At 27.0% G+C, this 20,424-nt stretch overlaps 1 protein-coding gene across 1 annotated transcript in view; it reads left to right on the top strand.

The window, feature by feature from the left end:
- The window catches only part of LOC135931388 (uncharacterized), a 34,677-nt gene that overhangs the window by 7,057 nt on the left and 7,196 nt on the right, over positions 1 to 20,424 (top strand). The window contains exons 5-8 of the mRNA XM_065468457.1: positions 12,595 to 12,661; positions 13,148 to 13,660; positions 17,835 to 17,984; positions 20,313 to 20,414. Coding sequence (XP_065324529.1) covers positions 12,595 to 12,661; positions 13,148 to 13,660; positions 17,835 to 17,984; positions 20,313 to 20,414 — 832 coding nt within the window. The remainder of the gene's footprint in view (positions 1 to 12,594; positions 12,662 to 13,147; positions 13,661 to 17,834; positions 17,985 to 20,312; positions 20,415 to 20,424) is intronic.

The raw sequence follows: 20,424 nt of genomic DNA, 5'->3' as shown, positions 1-20,424 counted from the left end.
TTATTCATTTTAAGACATTTGGGAACTACTAGCTATAATATACATTATTAGGGTATGATTCATGGTAATTAGGAAATAATGATTTTACATATAATAATATAATGTGAAAACATTGTCTATGTGTGAAATGCAATTTAAACACATGTAATTTTTCTTCTATCATGTGAAAAAAACAAAGCTACATCTTTATAAATATTTCCTAAAATGAATATAAAAATCCATCTTTAGGTATTAAAAATAATTGCGAAACTTGGCCGAACAAAGATTATAAATAAAATTACAATACATACGTATATAAATACATTTAATATTATATATGAAGGAACAAATATATAATATGTAGAAAATACAATATTTTCATCTAGGAATTACTCAGTATCCTAAGAAAAATATACCATTTCTACCTAACTCTGTCATCACAATTAGCACAAATTCACAAAAATGTAGAATGCAAAGTAACAAAAATTGATAATATAATGGGCTATATGGTATATATGTAAAGAATTTTTAATATACCTTCACAATATAAAATAATTTGAGTCTTTTCTTTAAAAATATGTTCATAATTAAATAGTAAAATGTGATGTGTTATAAAATTATTAAAAAGATTAAAAAAAATGTATTATGCAGCATAAATTTACAAAAAAAAAACTTTCCCCAGTATGCTAACTAAACAATATTTTCACCTCAAGGCATACCCCTCAACACGGGCTGACCTTATCTGTAAAAATATTTTCCCTTCACATCATTGCATACCACACAAATAATATAATAATTGCAAATAAAACTTCTTATAAAAATTTATAATTTAAAAAAAAATATATATATTAAATATAAAGATTTCATAATTTGAAAAAAAAAATATTATACACCATCTAATGTATCATATAAATTCCTATCCAATTTATATATACACTAAATGCAGACACTAAATCAAAATAACTATCCACATCTAACATTATAGATATTATTCTGACTTCATCATACTTCAATTCCTTCAAATTCTCATTCATAATTAAATATATCATATGTTACCTATACAATATATTAACATTATAAATAATAATTCATAGTTAAATATATCATATGTTACCTATGCAATATATTAACATTAATTAATGATAAATTATCCCATACATATTCATCCCTTTACAAACCCAAAATGCATAATTAAATAATACACACTTTATTACAAAAGTCTATATCCATATATATTTTCATAAATTTCACATATTTAAATATTTAACAATCCTTTCTGGCCTGCTGTTCATGAGGTCTTTCAGCTTCCTATGACGGAATACCTATAACACCATTCATTGAGTTTTAAGGCATACCAAATAATGATCAAAATTAGATATACCATATACATCTAGACATAAGATAATATACCAAATATTACTGTCTTAAATTCCTGATCTTATTTCCATATTTCTGCCTAATACTCATTACCTACTTTCAATCTTACATTTTTTTAAAGTTAAATATAAAAGTATAGAAATTTTTAAACTCACGTATCTATATAGTTTTTAATACATTGCATGGTTAAAATTTTTCATATAATATTTATACAAAAATTTTGTGTTTACCTTTAAAATACCGAATAACCCTGGAATCGAAACTATCCTATAGTCATCGTGCACCAATTTCAAAAACCTCTATATCAAACCATATCCCATAACACAAAACAAACCATAATTTCATAATAATAAGACTCAAATTTATTTATTAAAAACATCAACAACAATCTCTATACATTAACACAAAAAAAATATACCAAAATTTAATATAATTATTATCCATTTCTTCATCTCCCAAAGGTTCACAGCTGACATCTTATTCAATATTTTCCCATCTCCCACTAGGGGTTTTTCCTAACAATGAAATACACCCCGTGATCATCATCTCCTCTTCTTCCCCCAAAGAAAACTTAATACCCTGTCAGAAAATAACTGACATCTTATGTATTATATTAAATTTATTTCTTCTTTTTTTCAATAATTACAACAATCCTCATACACTAAGTTCCTTGTATACGTCCTAATTTTTTTGGTATACGTCATGCTGGATGGTGATATTATACCCATAACTATAGGGTTATTTTTTTACTATTAGTCACCAAGATTATAGTTAATAGGATTCGGTTTAAAGCCAGTTTCCTCCTATTTCCCTCACAGTTAGGTTTTTGAGTTAGAGGTGGGTGTGAAGTCGTATTTTTATCCCCAAATATTGGAATTAATTCCTGCTATGGATTTCCCTCATTACTCAAATTCAGGGAATTCCATATTCTCTGAAGAGAGGATTCAGCAAAGTGATCCACTAAGTCCCTTACTCTTTACTATAGCTATTCAGAATTTGATCAAAAATTTAAAACCTGATTTCAAATTAAAACTTAATTTATGGTATCTCGACGGTGGATCTTTACCCAACAAAAATTGGTTTTCCTTAGATAGGAAGAAATGTGAAATATCTTCCCTCGACAATAAGAATTTTATCCCCTCCCCCGGTTTTAAAATTATTCCGCATGAGGAACTCTCTTTTACTCTTTTTAATTCGCTTAAGAATCTTCCCCAACCATCATTTTTTTTCCTACCAAAAAATGTTTTTCTTACCTAAATTCTAGTACATCTTTAAATCTTCCCCTACTTTCCAATTTAATTCCCTCCTTAAGTCCTTTGAATTAAAATTTAAACATCTTATCGAATCCCTTTTATTAAATCGATTATGTTTTAAAAACAATAATGAATTTTATTTGTAATTCTTTTGTATATATACATTTATATAATTATCCAATTTAACTTCTAATAATATGCAATTTGATTAACCTCGATAATATAATATTACATGTAGGAAAGTTATAATAAGATAATATACATTTTAAAATTTATAACGTCCTTTTAAAAAGTTATAACGTCTACCAATCTTTTTATTTACCAAGTGAGTTCATCTATTAATTTTTTTTGTTTTCATCTCCTAACTTTATCATCTTCCCTTATTTGTAGTTTCTTCCCATTTCCGGGTGATGATTTGTAGATATGCATCTTTGAGATCTATAGCGACTTTTGCGATTAATTCTTCAAACGTTGGTAGAATTCTCTACATAATCGTAGTTCACCTGAAGTTTTACGTACCACTACCATTGGAGTACTCCAGGTTTCTCTTGTTATGGATCTATTTTCTTTATTATATTATTATCTTCCAAACGATTCAGTTCATTTTCAATAATGGTACTCGCAGTGCAATTGGTTTTGTATTTTCTTCCATTTGTAGTTTTCCTGCAACATTTTTTATTAATAATAATTTATTCTCAAACACTGTAATATAGGCTGTATCAATCATTTTGATAGTGCCCTTTATCATTATAAATTCTATAATCCACGGAAATCTAAATAGGCTGCATCAATCATTTTGATAGTGCCCTTTATCATTATTATAAATTCCATAATCCATGGAAATCCAAATAGGCTGCAACGTGCCCTTTATCATTATCATAAATTCTATAATCCATGGAAATCTAAATAGGCTGCATCATGCCCTTTATCATTATCATAAATTCTATAATATATGGAAATCTAAATAGGCTGCATTGTGCCCTTTATCATTATCATAAATTGTATAATACATGGAAATCTAAATAATCATTTTGATAGTGCCCTTTACATAAATTCCAGAGTTATTAACGCTCCTTTTTAAAAGTAGCTAGCTCCCGCTCCTACCTTCTCAAAAGGAGCGAGCTCCCGCTCCATAACCGCTCCTTTGATTTTCATTTTTTTAGAAGGTACACGAAACAAAATCATATTTTTTTATCAAAACTTTTTATTTATATTATATGATATATCAAAATATTTATAATCTTTTATTAGCTTTTAAAAGTAATAAATTTTCTAAATTAGAATCTAATAAACACCCACGCCTCTCCCCTAAGACCTGTTTTGCAATACTAAATAGGCGCTCCACAGGAGCACTAGAGGGAAGCGGGGTATTGTATTTTATATAAATATTTTTTAATTCAGGGAATTGTTCAAAAATAGTAATTTTGCTATCATTATTTAAAAAATATCTATCCAATATATTATCTTCATGGTGATCAATTTCATGGAATCCAAAGAAATCTTCCAAATCATTGCAAGGTTCCCGTGAACTAGTAGTAGCTATTTTTCCGTCGGGTATTTGTTTCCTTAAAAAATTAAGTAATCTGCCTTTTAGTTCCATATTTTTTGGATTTTTTATCCATTCCCAATTCAATTTGAATGCAGGATGTACAATCGCTGCAATGATATTATCATCATTATAAATATTTGAAAATCTGCAATAAAGTTATTTAAATAGATATAATTTATTTCTTATTATAAACCTTTTATTAATACCGCTTATAAGAGACTTTACAAGAGGTTGGCAAAACTCTAAATCTGTTAATTCGTTTAATTTAGAAATGGTTGGACTTAGGAAACCCATGTCCATATGAAGCTCCCCTGCAAGGATTTTTAGAGCTTTTTTCATAGGCTCCATAACCTAAAATTTATTTATTTCACTAAGATAACGATTATATTAATATTTACTTTACTATACTCTAATAAATTTACGTTCTTGGGAGTTAAAACGTATAAGCCCATGGTTATCACACAACTCATCAAGGTCCTTTTGTTTTTCATCTAATATTTTATCTAGCAAAACCATAGACTCATAATACAAATTCCACCTAGTGGAATTTGGGCATATTAGATACCTACCCAACTTTCTGATAATATCGTCCGCCATATTTATAGACATATTTTGTTTATTCCACAAAGATTGACACTTTTGGAATAAACTTTGAGATACTATTTGAAAGCTTCTATCACCTAAAGCTTTCTCTGCGTCAACTGTTGCCACCAAATTGAGATTGTGGCAAGCACATCGTGAATGTTGAGGGAGATAATCAAAGCTTTCTGCCCTATTATTTATGATATCATCATCAATATCCACAAATTGGAAATCATCATCCATCTCAGAACCTTTATCTTCAAACATTCTAAAAAATAAAAGGAAAGTTATAATTTAAAAATAAATATTTAAGATTACCTGAATGCTTTCACAAAGTTCCTACCATAGTAGCTCCTTTTAAGGTTGGAGTGGAAGAGCGCCGCTCCACCGCTCCTTTAAATTTAATATATAAATTATATTATTTTTTAAATATTATTAATATTTGTTAATTAAAATTTAATGAAAATAAAATTTTATTTTATTTAAATTTATTCATTATTAAATGTTGAGCCGAGTTTTATATTGATTTTTCATCTAATCATTTTAAACATTAAACATCAGTTTTTCCTTTTTATATTCAAAATTTTTTGAAAAATCTTGTAAGTCATATTAATATTCATTTTATAGATATATAATAAAAAATAGTTTTAGATATTATGGATTTAGAGATCATAGAAGAAGAAACCGAATTTCCATTTCCACCATATAAAAAATATTTCAAGCTTATAGATGATACAGATGATAAAGTCAACTTAAAGGCGAAATGCCTATTATGTATTAACAACAAAAGGATATCTTTCTCTAAAATCTCACGCTTTAATTTAAAAAAACATTTAAAAGTAAAATCAATATTTGTTTATTTTGTAAAAAAATTTTTAAAATGGTTTTAATTATTTTTGGGCAATTCATTATATTAGTTGAGCTTGGGTTGTCAGATATGATGCTTTTTTATATTTTAATTTTCTCATTACTTGTTCAACCTCCTTTTTATACATTTTTTTTCTAAATTTAAAGTATTTTTTTAAATTGAATTGTAACATCCAAATTAAAAATATACATTTTATTATGGTAAAATTTATATTTTACTTAATCTTAATTTGATTTTTTCTTATTTTATTTTGATCAATAAACTTGGAAAATAATTATTTATGTTTATTTTATATTAATAAAATAAGTAAAACAAAATAATAAAAAAATTTACAAAAATAAAAAAAATAAAGTACCTAAAAAGATATTTATACTGCTCATTAAATATTTGTCAATTTCTTATTTAAAAAATCTACCTTAATAATTTGATGTTTTAGATTATCAGTTAAAAATAAAGTTGATTTTTATAAAATAAATTTTAATTTAATTTATAAATTTATATTTAGAGAGTACATGTTAATCAATATTCAAAAATTGAAAATCATATCAATAGTTATAATAAAAAAGATATTAGCCAAAATATAAAGTCTTCTGAGAAAAAAGAGTCAATATTAAATTTTAGTCAAAAAATATATGAACCTACAAAAACTGAAGGAGATAATGCAATCATTGATTATGTCATTGAGAGACTAGTTCCTTTATCAACTGTAGATAATCCTAGCTTTGTCAAAATGATAAAAACGTTTTCCCCTTCAGCAAAGGTAATGTGCCGCCAAACTATAATAGCAAAGATAGGTTTGCGTTATGATAAAATGATGGATGATATTATAGAAATGCTTTCTGGAGTATCTTATGTGTGTACCACAGCTGATTGCTGGAGTGGATTTAGAAGGTGGTGCCTATATTTTTAAATGTGCTTGATTAATTTAACTTACAAAGGTCTTTTTTGGGTGTAACAGCTCATTGGATTGACACAAAATCATTGCAAAGAAAATCAGCAGCTTTAGCCCTAAGATGTGTTCAAGGCAAGCATACTTTTGATGTTTTGGCCAAGATGATAATTGATATACATAAAAGATTTAAAATTCAGAATAAAGTGATAAAAACCATTACTGATAATGGTAGGAACTTTGTGAAAGCATTCAGGTAATCTTAAATATTTATTTTAAAATTATAACTTTCCTTTTATTTTTTAGAATGTTTGAAGATAAAAGTTCTGAGATGGATGATGATTTCCAATTTGTGGATATTGATGATATCATAAATAATAGGGCAGAAAGCTTTGATTATCTCCCTTAACATTCACGATGTGCTTGCCACAATCTCAATTTGGTGGCAACAGTTGACGCAGAGAAAGCTTTAGGTGATAGAAGCTTTCAAATAGTATCTCAAAGTTTATTCCAAAAGTGTCAATCTTTGTTGAATAAACAACTTATGTCTATAAATATGGCGGACGATATTATCAGAAAGTTGGGTAGGTATCTAATATGCCCAAATTCCACTAGGTGGAATTCATATTATGAGTCTATGGTTTTGCTAGATAAAATATTAGATGAAAAACAAAAGGACCTTGATGAGTTATGTGATAGCCATGGGCTTATACGTTTTAACTCCCAAGAACGTAAATTTATTAAAGAGTATAGTCAAGTAAATATTAATATAATCGTTATCTTAGTGAAATAAATAAATTTTAGGTTATGGAGCCTATGAAAAAAGCTCTAAAAATCCTTGAAGGGGAGCTTCATATGGACATGGGTTTCCTAAGTCCAACCATTTCTAAATTAAACGAATTAACAGATTTAGAGTTTTGCCAACCTCTTGTAAAGTCTCTTATAAGCGGTATTAATAAAAGGTTTATAATAAAAAATAAATTATATCTATTTAAATAACTTTATTGCAGATTTTCAAATATTTATAATGATGATAATATCATTGCAGCGATTGTCATGGATAAAAAATCCAAAAAATATGGAACTAAAAGGCAGATTACTTAATTTTTTAAGGAAACAAATACCCGACGGAAAAATAGCTACTACTAGTTCACGGGAACCTTGCAATGATTTGGAAGATTTCTTTGGATTCCATGAAATTGATCACCATAAAGATAATATATTGGATAGATATTTTTTAAATAATGATAGCAAAATTACTATTTTTGAACAATTTCCTGAATTAAAAAATTTATATAAAATACAATACCCCGCTTCCCTCTAGTGCTCCTGTGGAGCGCCTATTTAGTATTGCAAAACAGGTCTTAAGGGAGAGGCGTGGGTGTTTATTAGATTCTAATTTAGAAAATTTATTACTTTTAAAAGCTAATAAAAGATTATAAATATTTTGATATATCATATAATATAAATAAAACGTTTTGATAAAAAAATATGATTTTGTTTCGTGTACCTTCTAAAAAAATGAAAATCAAAGGAGCGGTTATGGAGCGGCACTCCATTAGTTGGAGCGGGAGCGCTCCTTTTAATATGTAGTAGCGGGAGCGGGAGCTCGCTACTTTTAAAAAGGAGCGTTAACAACTTTATCCAATTTAACTTCCAATAATATGCAATTTGATTAACCTCGATAATATAATATTACATGTCGGAAAGTTATAATAATATAATATACAAATAACTTCCTTTTAAAATATATAACGTAAACTTTTGGCGATATTCAAATATAACACCTTTTAGTCCTAAAGATTTCTGATTTTAATAGGTCTTCTGCCTCTATGCCTGATTACCAGGCAGGATTTGGATTTTCTTCCTCCATTTTAATGGCAATTGCTTGTTTTCTTTCTTCACAGATATCCTTTAACGACTCTATTTCCTTGCTTATCTAGTTGAACTATCCCCTTTTAACTTCAGCTAAACAATCTCTCCGAGGATCCGAGCACACAGTTTTCATTCATTTAAAGAGCTTTCTAGTTCCCATGCCTCAACGTGCATTTGAAAAACTTAGTTTGTGTCCCGATCTAACTAACCTTCTACTATTCAGAAATGCAAAAAAATCCTTATCGACCATGAATGGTTAGACACGATTCCGAGTGGAAAAAGGGAAATGTTACTCACAAACGATGAGTTTCAAATTGCCATTGGCCATAGGCTAAATTGTCTTATCCCGTCTGTGAACATCTGTGCTACCTGCAATAAGCAAGTTGATACATTTTCTAGAAATTGTTTCTCTTGCCTCAAAGTCAGTGGCCGTTTTTCTCGGCATACTAAATAGATTGATCAGCAAATCTTTTATTTCGGCCAGTTTACCCAATAGCTTGGAACTGTTAGATCTTCTAAATGAGATGGCAAGCATCTCGATTGCATGTCTTTAACTTCTTGGCTCAGCGGCAAAAGACCTGTCTGAGATGTCTCACTACATTTCCGGATAATTGAAGCCATGACCTCTTGGAACTCAGATGTCAAAAAATGCAACAAATATAGGTCGCTTCTAAATTCCTTTATTTTTATTCCCCTAATTTTTAGTGTTTTGGGGAAACCGCGTTCCCCAATCCCTAAAATTTTAATTACTTGGGTAGAAAAATTTCGATAAGGACTGGGGTTAAAAACGAGTCCCTTATCCCTCAAACAAAAATCCAATTTGAAATCCTAAAAGGGAAAGTGTTTCTTCGAAACAATCCTTTTTCCCTCTTAGTTCAACACACATGACATTTTTCCTTTTTTCCTTCTTTTTTTAAAATATATTTTTATTATTTTTCCCCTATATTATTAACAATATTTTCGAACAAATATTTTATAATACTAGTAGATAGCCCATCAAAAATGACAGGGAATGAAAATTTTTTTCTTTCTTTTATGATAGTTGTTACCTTTTATTTGAAAATAATGTCTAATTTTTCTTTTTACCCCATCCCCCCTTCAGGCCAGATTCAATCCATTAAAACTAAGTGTAAATACTATGGTTTGAGCAAAAATAAATTTAAAGCTTTTACTTTATAATACCAATATTATTTGTTAAATATTACTGATCATTTATACCTACTATTTAATATTAAAAAAATTCCCAGGCAAAGTACAAAGCCATAATAATTTTGAAAAATTCTTCCAAGCCCAGTGAATATAATAATTTTGGTAGTTGAGAACTGAAATAAAATGTTTAAATAATCATAATGTTATAAATACAATCAAAATCAGATTTTCATGGGCCTAGGTTTTTTGATCAGGCCCAGCCCATGCCTGCATGAATTTTTTTTTAAGCCAATGTCTGACTCAGTTAATAATAAAAAAATTCTCAATCATTCTAGCTCATAATATTTTTGATAATTTTCCCCAAGCCCAGCCTAATATAATTTATAAAAATATTTTTCAAACCCAGCCCAACCTATAAAAATTTTCCCAAGCCTGGCCAACCCATAAATTTTCAAAATTTTTTCCCAAGCCAGGAGATATGTAAATCTCTAAAAACCATATCTATTTTTTATTCTATTATAACTCATCACCCCTACTTCAGACCAAGGCCAACCCATTAATAAGAGGGAATACTATTTTTTGAATAAAAATATATTTAAATTAGCCTTTACCTGAGGGCCATATAAATATTCTGTGTTATATATTACACCCATACCTAATATTAAAAAAATTCCTAAACCAGGTCTACTCACTTGGGAAAATTTTCTCAAACCCTGAAAAGACCATATATTTGGTAGTTGAGAACAATAAAGTATATAAAAAGTCCCAAAGCATTTAAAAATACAATCAGAATTTGAAAGTTGCATGGGCCTTGGTTTTTGATCAGCCCTGGCCATGTCTTCAAAAGAAATTTTCAGGCGAATTTCTAGCCCATAATATAAAATAAAATGTTTTCAGGAATCTAAGATTATAATAATTTTGAAAAATGTTTCCCAAGCTACGTCCAAGTCCATATTAATTGTGAAAAATATTTCCCAAGCCCATGAAAACCAGAATAATATATATTGCTTGGATCCAGAAAAATAAGTCTGAATTAAATCTGTCTAATATGTACTTATTTTTTTGCCATTTTATATTATTGTAAAATTTTTCAAAATTATCATTAAATGAAGGGGAAATATCTGATTTACCTATCATTCTACTGGTTAGCTCCTGGTATTTATAGGAATATCATGAATACATATATTAAAGTACCATGCTGAAAATATATTCATCCTACTTTAAATTTTAAACAAGCCACCACCCTTTCAAATAATTTATTACTTAGTTTAAAAAAAAAAAATTTAAGACATTGTAATTAAATTACAATAGAAAAAATAAAAAGATATTCTAAGTTAACAAATAATAAGAGGTTAACTTCAATCATAGTCAAATTATATATAAGCAAAACAAAAAGGTTATACATTTAATCAAAAATGTTATAATAAGTTATGAATAACATATATTCTACAATTATGAATTATGAGAAAATATACAACACTATGGAAAAAGGCCAAATTTTCATGCAAATAGAATGCATGTAAGGCCAAAAGGAGAGATGCAAATATTTACTTATGCATAAACACTAATTAAAAGATATATAGTTGTATAAAATTCAAATATTTAATTTTTAATAATGGAAAGCACACCTTGATAACACAAAACTCTCATCTAGCAAGAATAAATTTTTAGATTATAAATTACAAGTATAAATGAATAAAAATTTAGTTTAAAAGATTTTTTAATTTTTCACATAAATTAAAAATACTAAATATATACTTGATTAACATATAAAAATAATGGAAAATTTTAGAATAACCCCAAATAAATCAAAATTTTTAAATAGCACCTCATAAGATAGGAAAATTTCTGATTCGTCATCAAATAAAGGAGAAAATTCTGATTCTCCAATATAATAATGGTATAAAATTTTAAATTATACATAAATTCAAGAATTAAAATAGTATTTCAATAAATCTCTTATTCCTCTTGAATTGGTACTTGATGCATTTAATGTTCTACTGATTCCTAAATATTCAGGAATAAGTATAATATTAGGTGTGTATTCAGTGCATTCAATACACATTCTAGTTTTTCTTCAGGACTGATATTTTTCATATAATTACATATGGAACAATGATATTAATTGGCATAGATTTAGGAGGAATAAAAAGTGTTTGATTTTCAAACTCGAAAATAATTAAAAATTATTTATTAATATAAAAAATTTACTTTGATATTAACTATTTCTGAAAGTGCGACCATTACTTAATTTTGTATATATAAATATGTAATTGCTATCAGCTAACCATGCAATTGATTTAAAAGATCTATAATTGTAAAAATGGGTTCCAGATTTTGCAGGACTTTATTTTTATGTGCTTACCATCTAATGAGCCAAGGCAGTTTGGAAATCCATGTTTCTCAAAATATTATTGTGCAATCTAAAAATATATTAATATCTAAATTTAATACCTTCTCACAATGTTCTCTAGTTGGAACTGGATATCTTTTAAAGTTTTCCGTATAGCATCACATACCTCTGGAATGATGATAGTTATGCATTTGAGTATATTCGCCATATTATAAATCTCATGGGAATTACTATTGGCTTAAAATTGCTATGATGATTATCATTGGACAGATATTTTTTAAAAGAACGCTATTGGTTAAATTTGATTGACGTTTTTTGAGGATTATTATAATAGATTTTCTATCTTTTTGGCATAATTTAGTTATCGTTTATTATAAAAATAATTCTTTTATATTATAAAAGATATATTTATTTTATTTAAAAACCTAATTTTCTATAGATTTAGTATCAGCCTGGCGATAAAAATAAACAAATTAAAATAAATAAGAAATATAATGGAAATAAAATTATAAGCAAGTCCACGAAATTAGTCGATCAACTAATTTGCTAAAGTTTTTAGTCGATTTCCTCGACTACGACTTGTAGTCGGAAGAAGTCGACTAATTAACAACAGACAAATATCGAGCTCTCTAATTCTAATTATATGCTCATTTTTTTAATTTCTTTTATTCTTATTTTCTGTTATCTTTTTTACAAACTGAAAATCAATCGTTTACATAGAGTTTGGATATTTTTCTCAACATGGGACGCATATTTGACAAAGTTATTTCCGGTTCAGACATATTCGGTAAAAAAATCATAATTGACTGTATTAGTGTTGTTAAACGGTTCGATTTTTCAAAACGACTAACCCAATATTATAGCCATAAAATATTAATCACTGGATATTCTGCCCATAGATGACATAATAAATTGGGCATCTATTAGCGAAATCTTGAGGTTTGCGTAATATTATTTTGGCTATAATCTTAATTTAAAATCGACGAAATCGAGCCGTTTAACAGCATTTAATGTATGAAATGTAAACGTTAAAAAATTTTAGGAAGAAAAAAAACTTAATAATTTTAGAGGATAGCAATGAAATTCGGATGAAAAAAAATTTGGTAAACAATTGAAGATGTAAAAATGTTGAATGAATGAAATATATTCAAATTTACGTTTTTAGGCAGATTGTTTTTTCTGAATTAGATTTTTTTAAAAAAGAAACCAAAAGATGAGATAAATAGAAAAATGTAAAGGAAAAATTAATTTGCAAAAATATTTTGTTTTTTAGCCTCAGACCCCGTATTTACATCGAGCATAGCCAAGAAGGGAAGTAGACAAATAAATAAGGCCGAAGAGAAGGATAAACATAATGATTACGATGCTGAAGGTAAAGAGATGAGTAATAGATATAGCCATTTCTTTAAATTCCCTTTCATTCACCAATCGATAAATCAAATAAATAATGATGTAGAAAATAAACAAACAAATAACTTACTAGAAGTTAAACAAAAAGATAATGATAATGCCCAAAGTAAACAAGAAAATGGCAATTTGGTTGATTTCTCTTATAATCCACCTATGGATGAAATGATTAATGACATCGAAAGTAAAAAAATATATTTCAAGCCCATTAAGGCTGGTAAACAAAATAATGTTGGTGAGAAAAGCAAACAAATATTTAACGATTTCTTTGAACAAATAAATGATAAGCAATTACATAATGATGATGACAGTGTCGCAGAAAAGCCACCTCACATATTTATAAAGATGTTTTACTTCAAGCCCTTGTTCTCTAAGAACTGTGAGCCTCTTTTAATTCATTGATAAGGGAGTAGTATTAATTTATGCATTAGTAAAGGGTGTGTCTAGGCTAGAGATCTGCAAAGCCCGGCTTGGCCTGCTTTGGTTAAAAAATTTTTGTCATGCCCTGTTATAGTTATTAAAAATTTACCCAGCCTGTGTTTTACGAAAAGTCTGCCCTGGCCTGTTAAATTTTTTTATGAATTTTTCGGTCACATCTAATAAATCAATTATTTGTGAATTTGCTCTATTGTTTATAGATTTAATATTTTAGATTGAGTTTTTATTTTCAATTAGTATTCATCAAAATATTAGCTTGAAACTCAAATAAAATATTTAAACTAATTTGTTTTTCATATATAAATTGCCTGGCCCAAAACATTTTATGGACGAATTACTCAGTCCCAGCTGTTAAATTTATTGCCTGGCCTGTGCCCACTTGTTTTATTTGTTTATAAATTTCTGGCCACCCGTTATCGTTATTAAAAAATTTCAAGCCTGGCTTTATAAAAAATTTTACTTTGCAGATCTCTAATCTAGGAATTCGTTAATTATAGAGAAGTATTTAAACGGTAATTCATTAGTCAATGGTTTTATAGTCAAAATAATCGGTAACTTTATTTTGAATTCTGTTCTATATATAGTTCAAGTTCATCTATTAATTTCTACTGTTTTATCATCTCTTAACTTTATAAATGTCATTTGTTTTTATTGGTTCGAACTGGTTCTTCCCTTATTTGTAATTGGTCGGGATGTTTTAATACGGTTTTGTACGTTTTTTTTCTTCTTCCCTTTTCCAGGATTGTGATGGCAGATTTCCCTGGTATACGGCAACTCCTGGTATATCTGCGATGTTTTTGACATTCACTACAGCTGTAACTAGTTTTTCGACATCTTTATCTAATTGTTCCCACCATATATAATGTCTCGTAATGGATTTCATTGATGTAATACCCGGATGTCCCATATGCAATATCTGTAAAACTCTTTTTTGTAGTGAGTATGGAATGATTAATCTACCATTCCAAAAAAAATACCGTCATCATTTTCTAATTCATCTATCCTTGTTCTAAAAGCTTATAATTCTGGTGCAAGATTTTGTATATTTGTACCATTTATTAATATTTTTACTTTTCTTATGGATCTTTTGCGGTTTCATCTCTAAGTTCTTTTCTAGATAGAAATAACGTAACCTTTAAAATATTAAAATATAACAAATGGTAATTAGGAAGCGTTTTCATTATAATATAAGGATGTCTATTAATTTTATTTGTGGTAGGTTATGTATGTATATGTTAGTGAAGGTCATGTTCTAGTTTTTGGGCAAGACTAAAATTTAAAAACCTTTTAAATCTTGGCTATGCTTCACTTGGGTTTATAATTTTATATTAAATTATATAATTATAGTTCCAATAGTTTTCTTGCAATCGTTGGCCTTCTTTTAAGTATTTTCTCCTGCCTTTCTTTAATATATCAATTTCTCTAGATCATCTTCTTGTTCAATAACTTCATCGGAACTAATATCATCAGATAAAATCAGCTTTGTTAAACTATAATTCGACTCCATAAATTGGCAAGATGCCTTTTCGCACAAATCTTATCATCATCACTTAATACCTGTAATATTTAAGGATTTATACTGTTTGTATTTAAATTTTGGTTGGCAATTCCATAGCAATCCAAAATAATTAATTTACTAAGCTTTTAATTAACCTTGTATCTTGGGTCCAGGTATATTGCAGCTAAGAGAATTTCATTCTTTATAAACCATTCTTCTCTCTTCTTAATAATTGAGAAAAACGGTATGAATTTTTTTCTAGTTCAATGCAGCATCAACCATTCTGCATAAAAATCTGTCAGTGTTAACTGTTCAGATTGGATGCGATTTTTAGTGGTTTTAAAATTTCAACAATCGTTATTATTTGTTTCTAATCTTCAGTCAATAAATAATCAGATTGCTCTGAAAAAATTGGGTTTGAGTAAAATTAGCCTTTCTAACTAACATCATGGGTTGAATGCCATGTGTGATATCTTAATTTTAAATTTAAGCTCCTAGCTTATTTGCACCATTGTCAGAAGTAATTGTGTATATTTGTTCAATATTAATGTTAAATTTTTAGTATATTCTCCTGTACTTCTTTCTTTCAGCTCTACAAATCCAAGAGTTCTCACAATTATAATGGAATTGACCTGTCTAGTCGTTGAACTGCATCAACTTTTAAACTTATTAGTTTTTCTTCTACTACTCTTGATATTTTGTCTCTAATGGATTGGGCTGTTCTATTAATAGTTTGGGATACATTTTCTTTGTTAATAACTAAATTGAGCCGATTAAAGTGGATTTAGGATTATTTGAAATCTCAAATCTTCAATAATTGATAGAGGCCGACCATTTACAGTAACAAGTTCTAATATAGAACTCATCAAATCATTAGATGTTAAATTTATATTTATAGATTTTTTGAAAAAAGGTTTCTATAATAATTTTGTGGTTTTTTTGTAAATAACACATTTAGATATTCATTTTTATAATTTCTTTCCAGATGTCTTCCTAAATTTGACAAATGATTATCAGACATTTTTAATATGCAATATGTGCATACTGATTTATTTTCTATTGTGTCAAGAGTAAAATGCTTCTCAAATATGATTATCTTTGATCTTAAATCTATATAATAAAATGATGAATTGAGGATCATTTATTAAACTCTCAAATAAAAGAGTTAAAAAGAATAAATTTTTTAAATAGCAATGATTTCATAGAATTAAGAAACAGATATATATATATATTTAATTTCATATATAATATGCACCTCATTAATATATGCTAAAAATTAATCTGAACAATGATTAGCACATATAATTATTAAATGATTTTTATGTTTTACAAAAACTGCCCTACATCTTTGTTTAACAATTTTTAAGTTAGATTTTGAGAATTCTTTAAGTTAACAATATCCAATATATTAATTTTTACTTTGACTTGTTCACCTTCATTTTCCTCTAATTAATAATTTTTTAGAATAAATTAAAAATAAATGGCGTAAATGAATTTAATTGTTTAAAATTTAAACACTTCACTTAATTGTAAATTTGAAAATATTATAAAATCCCAATCAAATTATTAATATTTATATTTACAATTATACAAATATCTTAATATATGATCTTTTAAACAATACACTGAATCCGGTTGAACACAGGTTTAGAAAAATTCCATGATTTTGCTTGAGGTTTTGAAAATTTTATAAATGAGGTTCGGTTCGGGTTCAGATTTTTTTAAAAACCCGGGTTTCTTCTCCGAATACAGTTCGAATCCCAGGTTTTGTAGCGTAGGGTTGGTTGAAAAAATGCCATCGATACTTCTTATCCTATCTTATAAGCCATATACTTTTAGCAATCAATGAGAATAGGAATGAAACATTCAAAATTTAATTACTCTAACATCTCTATCTTTAGGGATTAGCTTGATGTGGGGTAGTATTGATTGAGGAAGGTTCGAATTGATAGAATAGAATTATAATGGTTGGTAGTGATTTTATTTTTATAACGAATTTGCAAAATAAATATTATTAGTAAAAATGGAAAATACAAAAATTACTTTTATTCTTTTGTATTAATTAAAATTAAAATAAGGATAATCTAGTCTAACAGTGAAAAATAAACTCAAAAGGTAAATTGTGTTTTTTTATATATAACAAAATATCGCCTCAGAACAGTTAATATCAAACTTTTAAATATTGGACATAATATAATATGAAATTATTGCCTCAGAACAATAAAAATATAAACACTACCTTTGTAAAATATGTTTTTAGGTGAAATAATAAGAGTCAAACCAATTGAATGGTTATTAGGACAGGAATATTTAATTCGGTATAAAAATGGTAAACTATTATTTCTTCATCTGAAAAAAGTATTTTTTATCATTCTGGGTGTTAGGAATCGTTTAGGAACTGAAAAGGCAGTAAAACTTCTTATTTTTGAATAATTAAATAATACCAATATATTGCTTGTGATTTTTAATTATCACAATTTTAAAATCATCTTATTCATTTCTATTCTGTTTGTGAGTGAGAACATCAGCGAGGTTTTAATTCTTATTAACCTGTAACCAATTTGCTGTTTTCATCATTTAAATGTCATTTTTTTTCCTTTTGATATCTCACCCTTAGCGAGTGTTCGCGATGTTACAAGCCTTAAACCAAACACGGATAAGGAAGGAAGTGTGGACCTTTTTGATTGGCTTTTTGGAAAATCGAATTACATTAAAAAGGAACCAATATCGGGCCATCCCGTTGATGATAGGAAAAATTTTTACCAAGGTAAATTTTTATTTTTTTATTTCATATTTTCTTTTTTGTCTCCTTTCATGTTTTCAATATTATCATTTCATTGGGATGCACCGATAATTTGTATCAAATTGGGCCAATTCTTTTTTTTAAATTTCGGTTATCGGCCAATGTTAATAAATGACATGATCTGATAAAATGGAGTTTAAATTTAAAAAAATATATTAAGTGATATTATGTTTAAATTTGTTAAAATAAAATACATAATTTATTTTTATAAATAACAAAATATGAATAAACAATTTAATTAGTCCATTAATGGTGGCTGCCTATTTCCTGTGTACAAATTTTGATTTTCTACACTTTCATAACTACCTATTAAGGAACTCTTAAAATATCAGTCCGATATCTTATCAGGTTTTTAAGTTAAGCTTTACGATATATGGTACTTTAACCATTACCCATATTAAAACCATCAAAAAAAATTAATGTTATTATGCAAAATGAATTACGACATTAGAATTTGTTAGAAATTGACTACGTTTTCCCGGCCTACAGAAGATCTACTCTTGTTTAAAATTTGTATTTGATAGGTTTTTTGAAAGGAATAGATAAGTATATATTATTGAACCAGAACATCCCTTTCAAATAAAGATGCCAACTATAGAATTCCTATAAATCGTTTTGGTGGTTCCATATCAATTCAGCTAACTTTTTTTCACGAATATATATTATAGCAAAATTTTTATCGCAAAAAATCACATTGGGGAATCTGTTGCGGATTTTTTAAGTTATACCTGTACCGCAAACATTTTGAGCCAATGCATAACAGCACAATTTTTATAGTGTATTTATTATGAAACCTAATTGATAATAATAGGATAAAAGCAATAATGCTAATGATGTTCTATTTTATTTTAAAACATTTATCAAGATATGTAAGATATTAGAGATGAAAATTAAAATGAAAACTGTATAATAGATATTCTTAGTGGTATGTGTTATAATATCAGGCAATTATGGAGCTTAAATTAAAATTAAAAGCTAAAACAATCTGTGGTAGAAGTATAGGAATGTAGATATTTTCTTTTTCAATGTTAACATTTAGTAGTATGTTAATGTTTTTTTATTATCGATTTTTTATATAATAGTTTTGTTTGTAAAAGATTATCGATTTTTTTTATATAATAGTATTTTTTTAGAAAAAATTATAATATTATTATTTTTGTTATGATTTTTTCGGTAAAAAAAAAGAATAAAATCAGTTTTGTAGTTTTTGTTTTAAAAAAAATTAGTTTTTGTATTTGATATTTTTCATGAAAAAAAAAGGAAATAAAAGAGCTATAAAAGTGTGTACATTGAAAGTGTTCAGGTAAAAAAGTATAATTAAGCACAACGAACTTAAAAGTGGTCAAATAAAATAAAATAATTTCTTAATTTAAAAAAAACGGATTACGAACTATAAAACAAAATCATAAATTGGAATACAAATTATTTATATTCTCAATAAATTCTCATTTTCCTAGAAATTGATCTTATCGAATGGGATATTTTAGAAGAGGGAGGGGTTGAGAAGATCTTCAAATTAATTAGTATTATTATATCAATAAGCTGCTCAATGTATATTATATGATAAATAAATAAATATTTGGATGGAATGCTAAAAAACATGATAATTATACTTTATATATAATTTACATTTTAGGTTTTTATTAAATAATAAAGGGTCATTACATGTCAAATCAAGCATCTTTTGGCTGACTCCTTTCAATTTCGATAAATATTTGTAGGCACTTTATATATGTTCTAGTAATATCTGGAAATTATTAACAATTATATTATCTGAGATAATGGGAATTAAAGGTTCAAAAATCGGCTTTTTTAACTTTTCTGATGTTAAATAATTAGTTTTAAATTAAAAACTAAATTAGTTTGAATATAAATCTCATATTAATAACCATTAATTGATAATTATGGAGGAAACATTAAAATTTAAATTTGTTTTAATATTGAGCTTTTTATACTATTCTCGATATTTTAAAAATAATTATCCACCTTACTAATGCAAAAATTTTTTAGAAAAATTTAAAATTTCACAGTATATATGTTAATTACTATATAAATAAATTGTGTATTAACAATATTTTATTTTATACTTAACATATTGATGAATATAAACTGAATAAATTATGATGATTGGTTAATTAAATTGTATATAGAATATAATTAGACGTGATATCAAATCGATCAGCCTCCAAAAAAAGTATCAGTACATCCCTACTTTGAATTATTATTCCTTTTCTCTTTTATAAAAATTTTCTCTCATTTTTTTATTTTACAATCTTGCTTCTAATCTTAAAGCATTAGATCGATTGGATCAAAATCCGGCAGACAATATAATCGTGGACCACACCACCCACAGAAACACCCGTCACCTAAAAGAATATTTCCACAACGTTATGAGTAATAAAAA

The sequence above is a fragment of the Gordionus sp. m RMFG-2023 genome, chromosome 1, assembly GCF_954871325.1.
Source record: "Gordionus sp. m RMFG-2023 chromosome 1, tfGorSpeb1-WG-v2, whole genome shotgun sequence".
NCBI lineage: Eukaryota > Metazoa > Nematomorpha > Gordioida > Chordodea > Parachordodidae > Gordionus > Gordionus sp. m RMFG-2023.
This window is presented reverse-complemented; position numbering and strand designations above follow the sequence as displayed.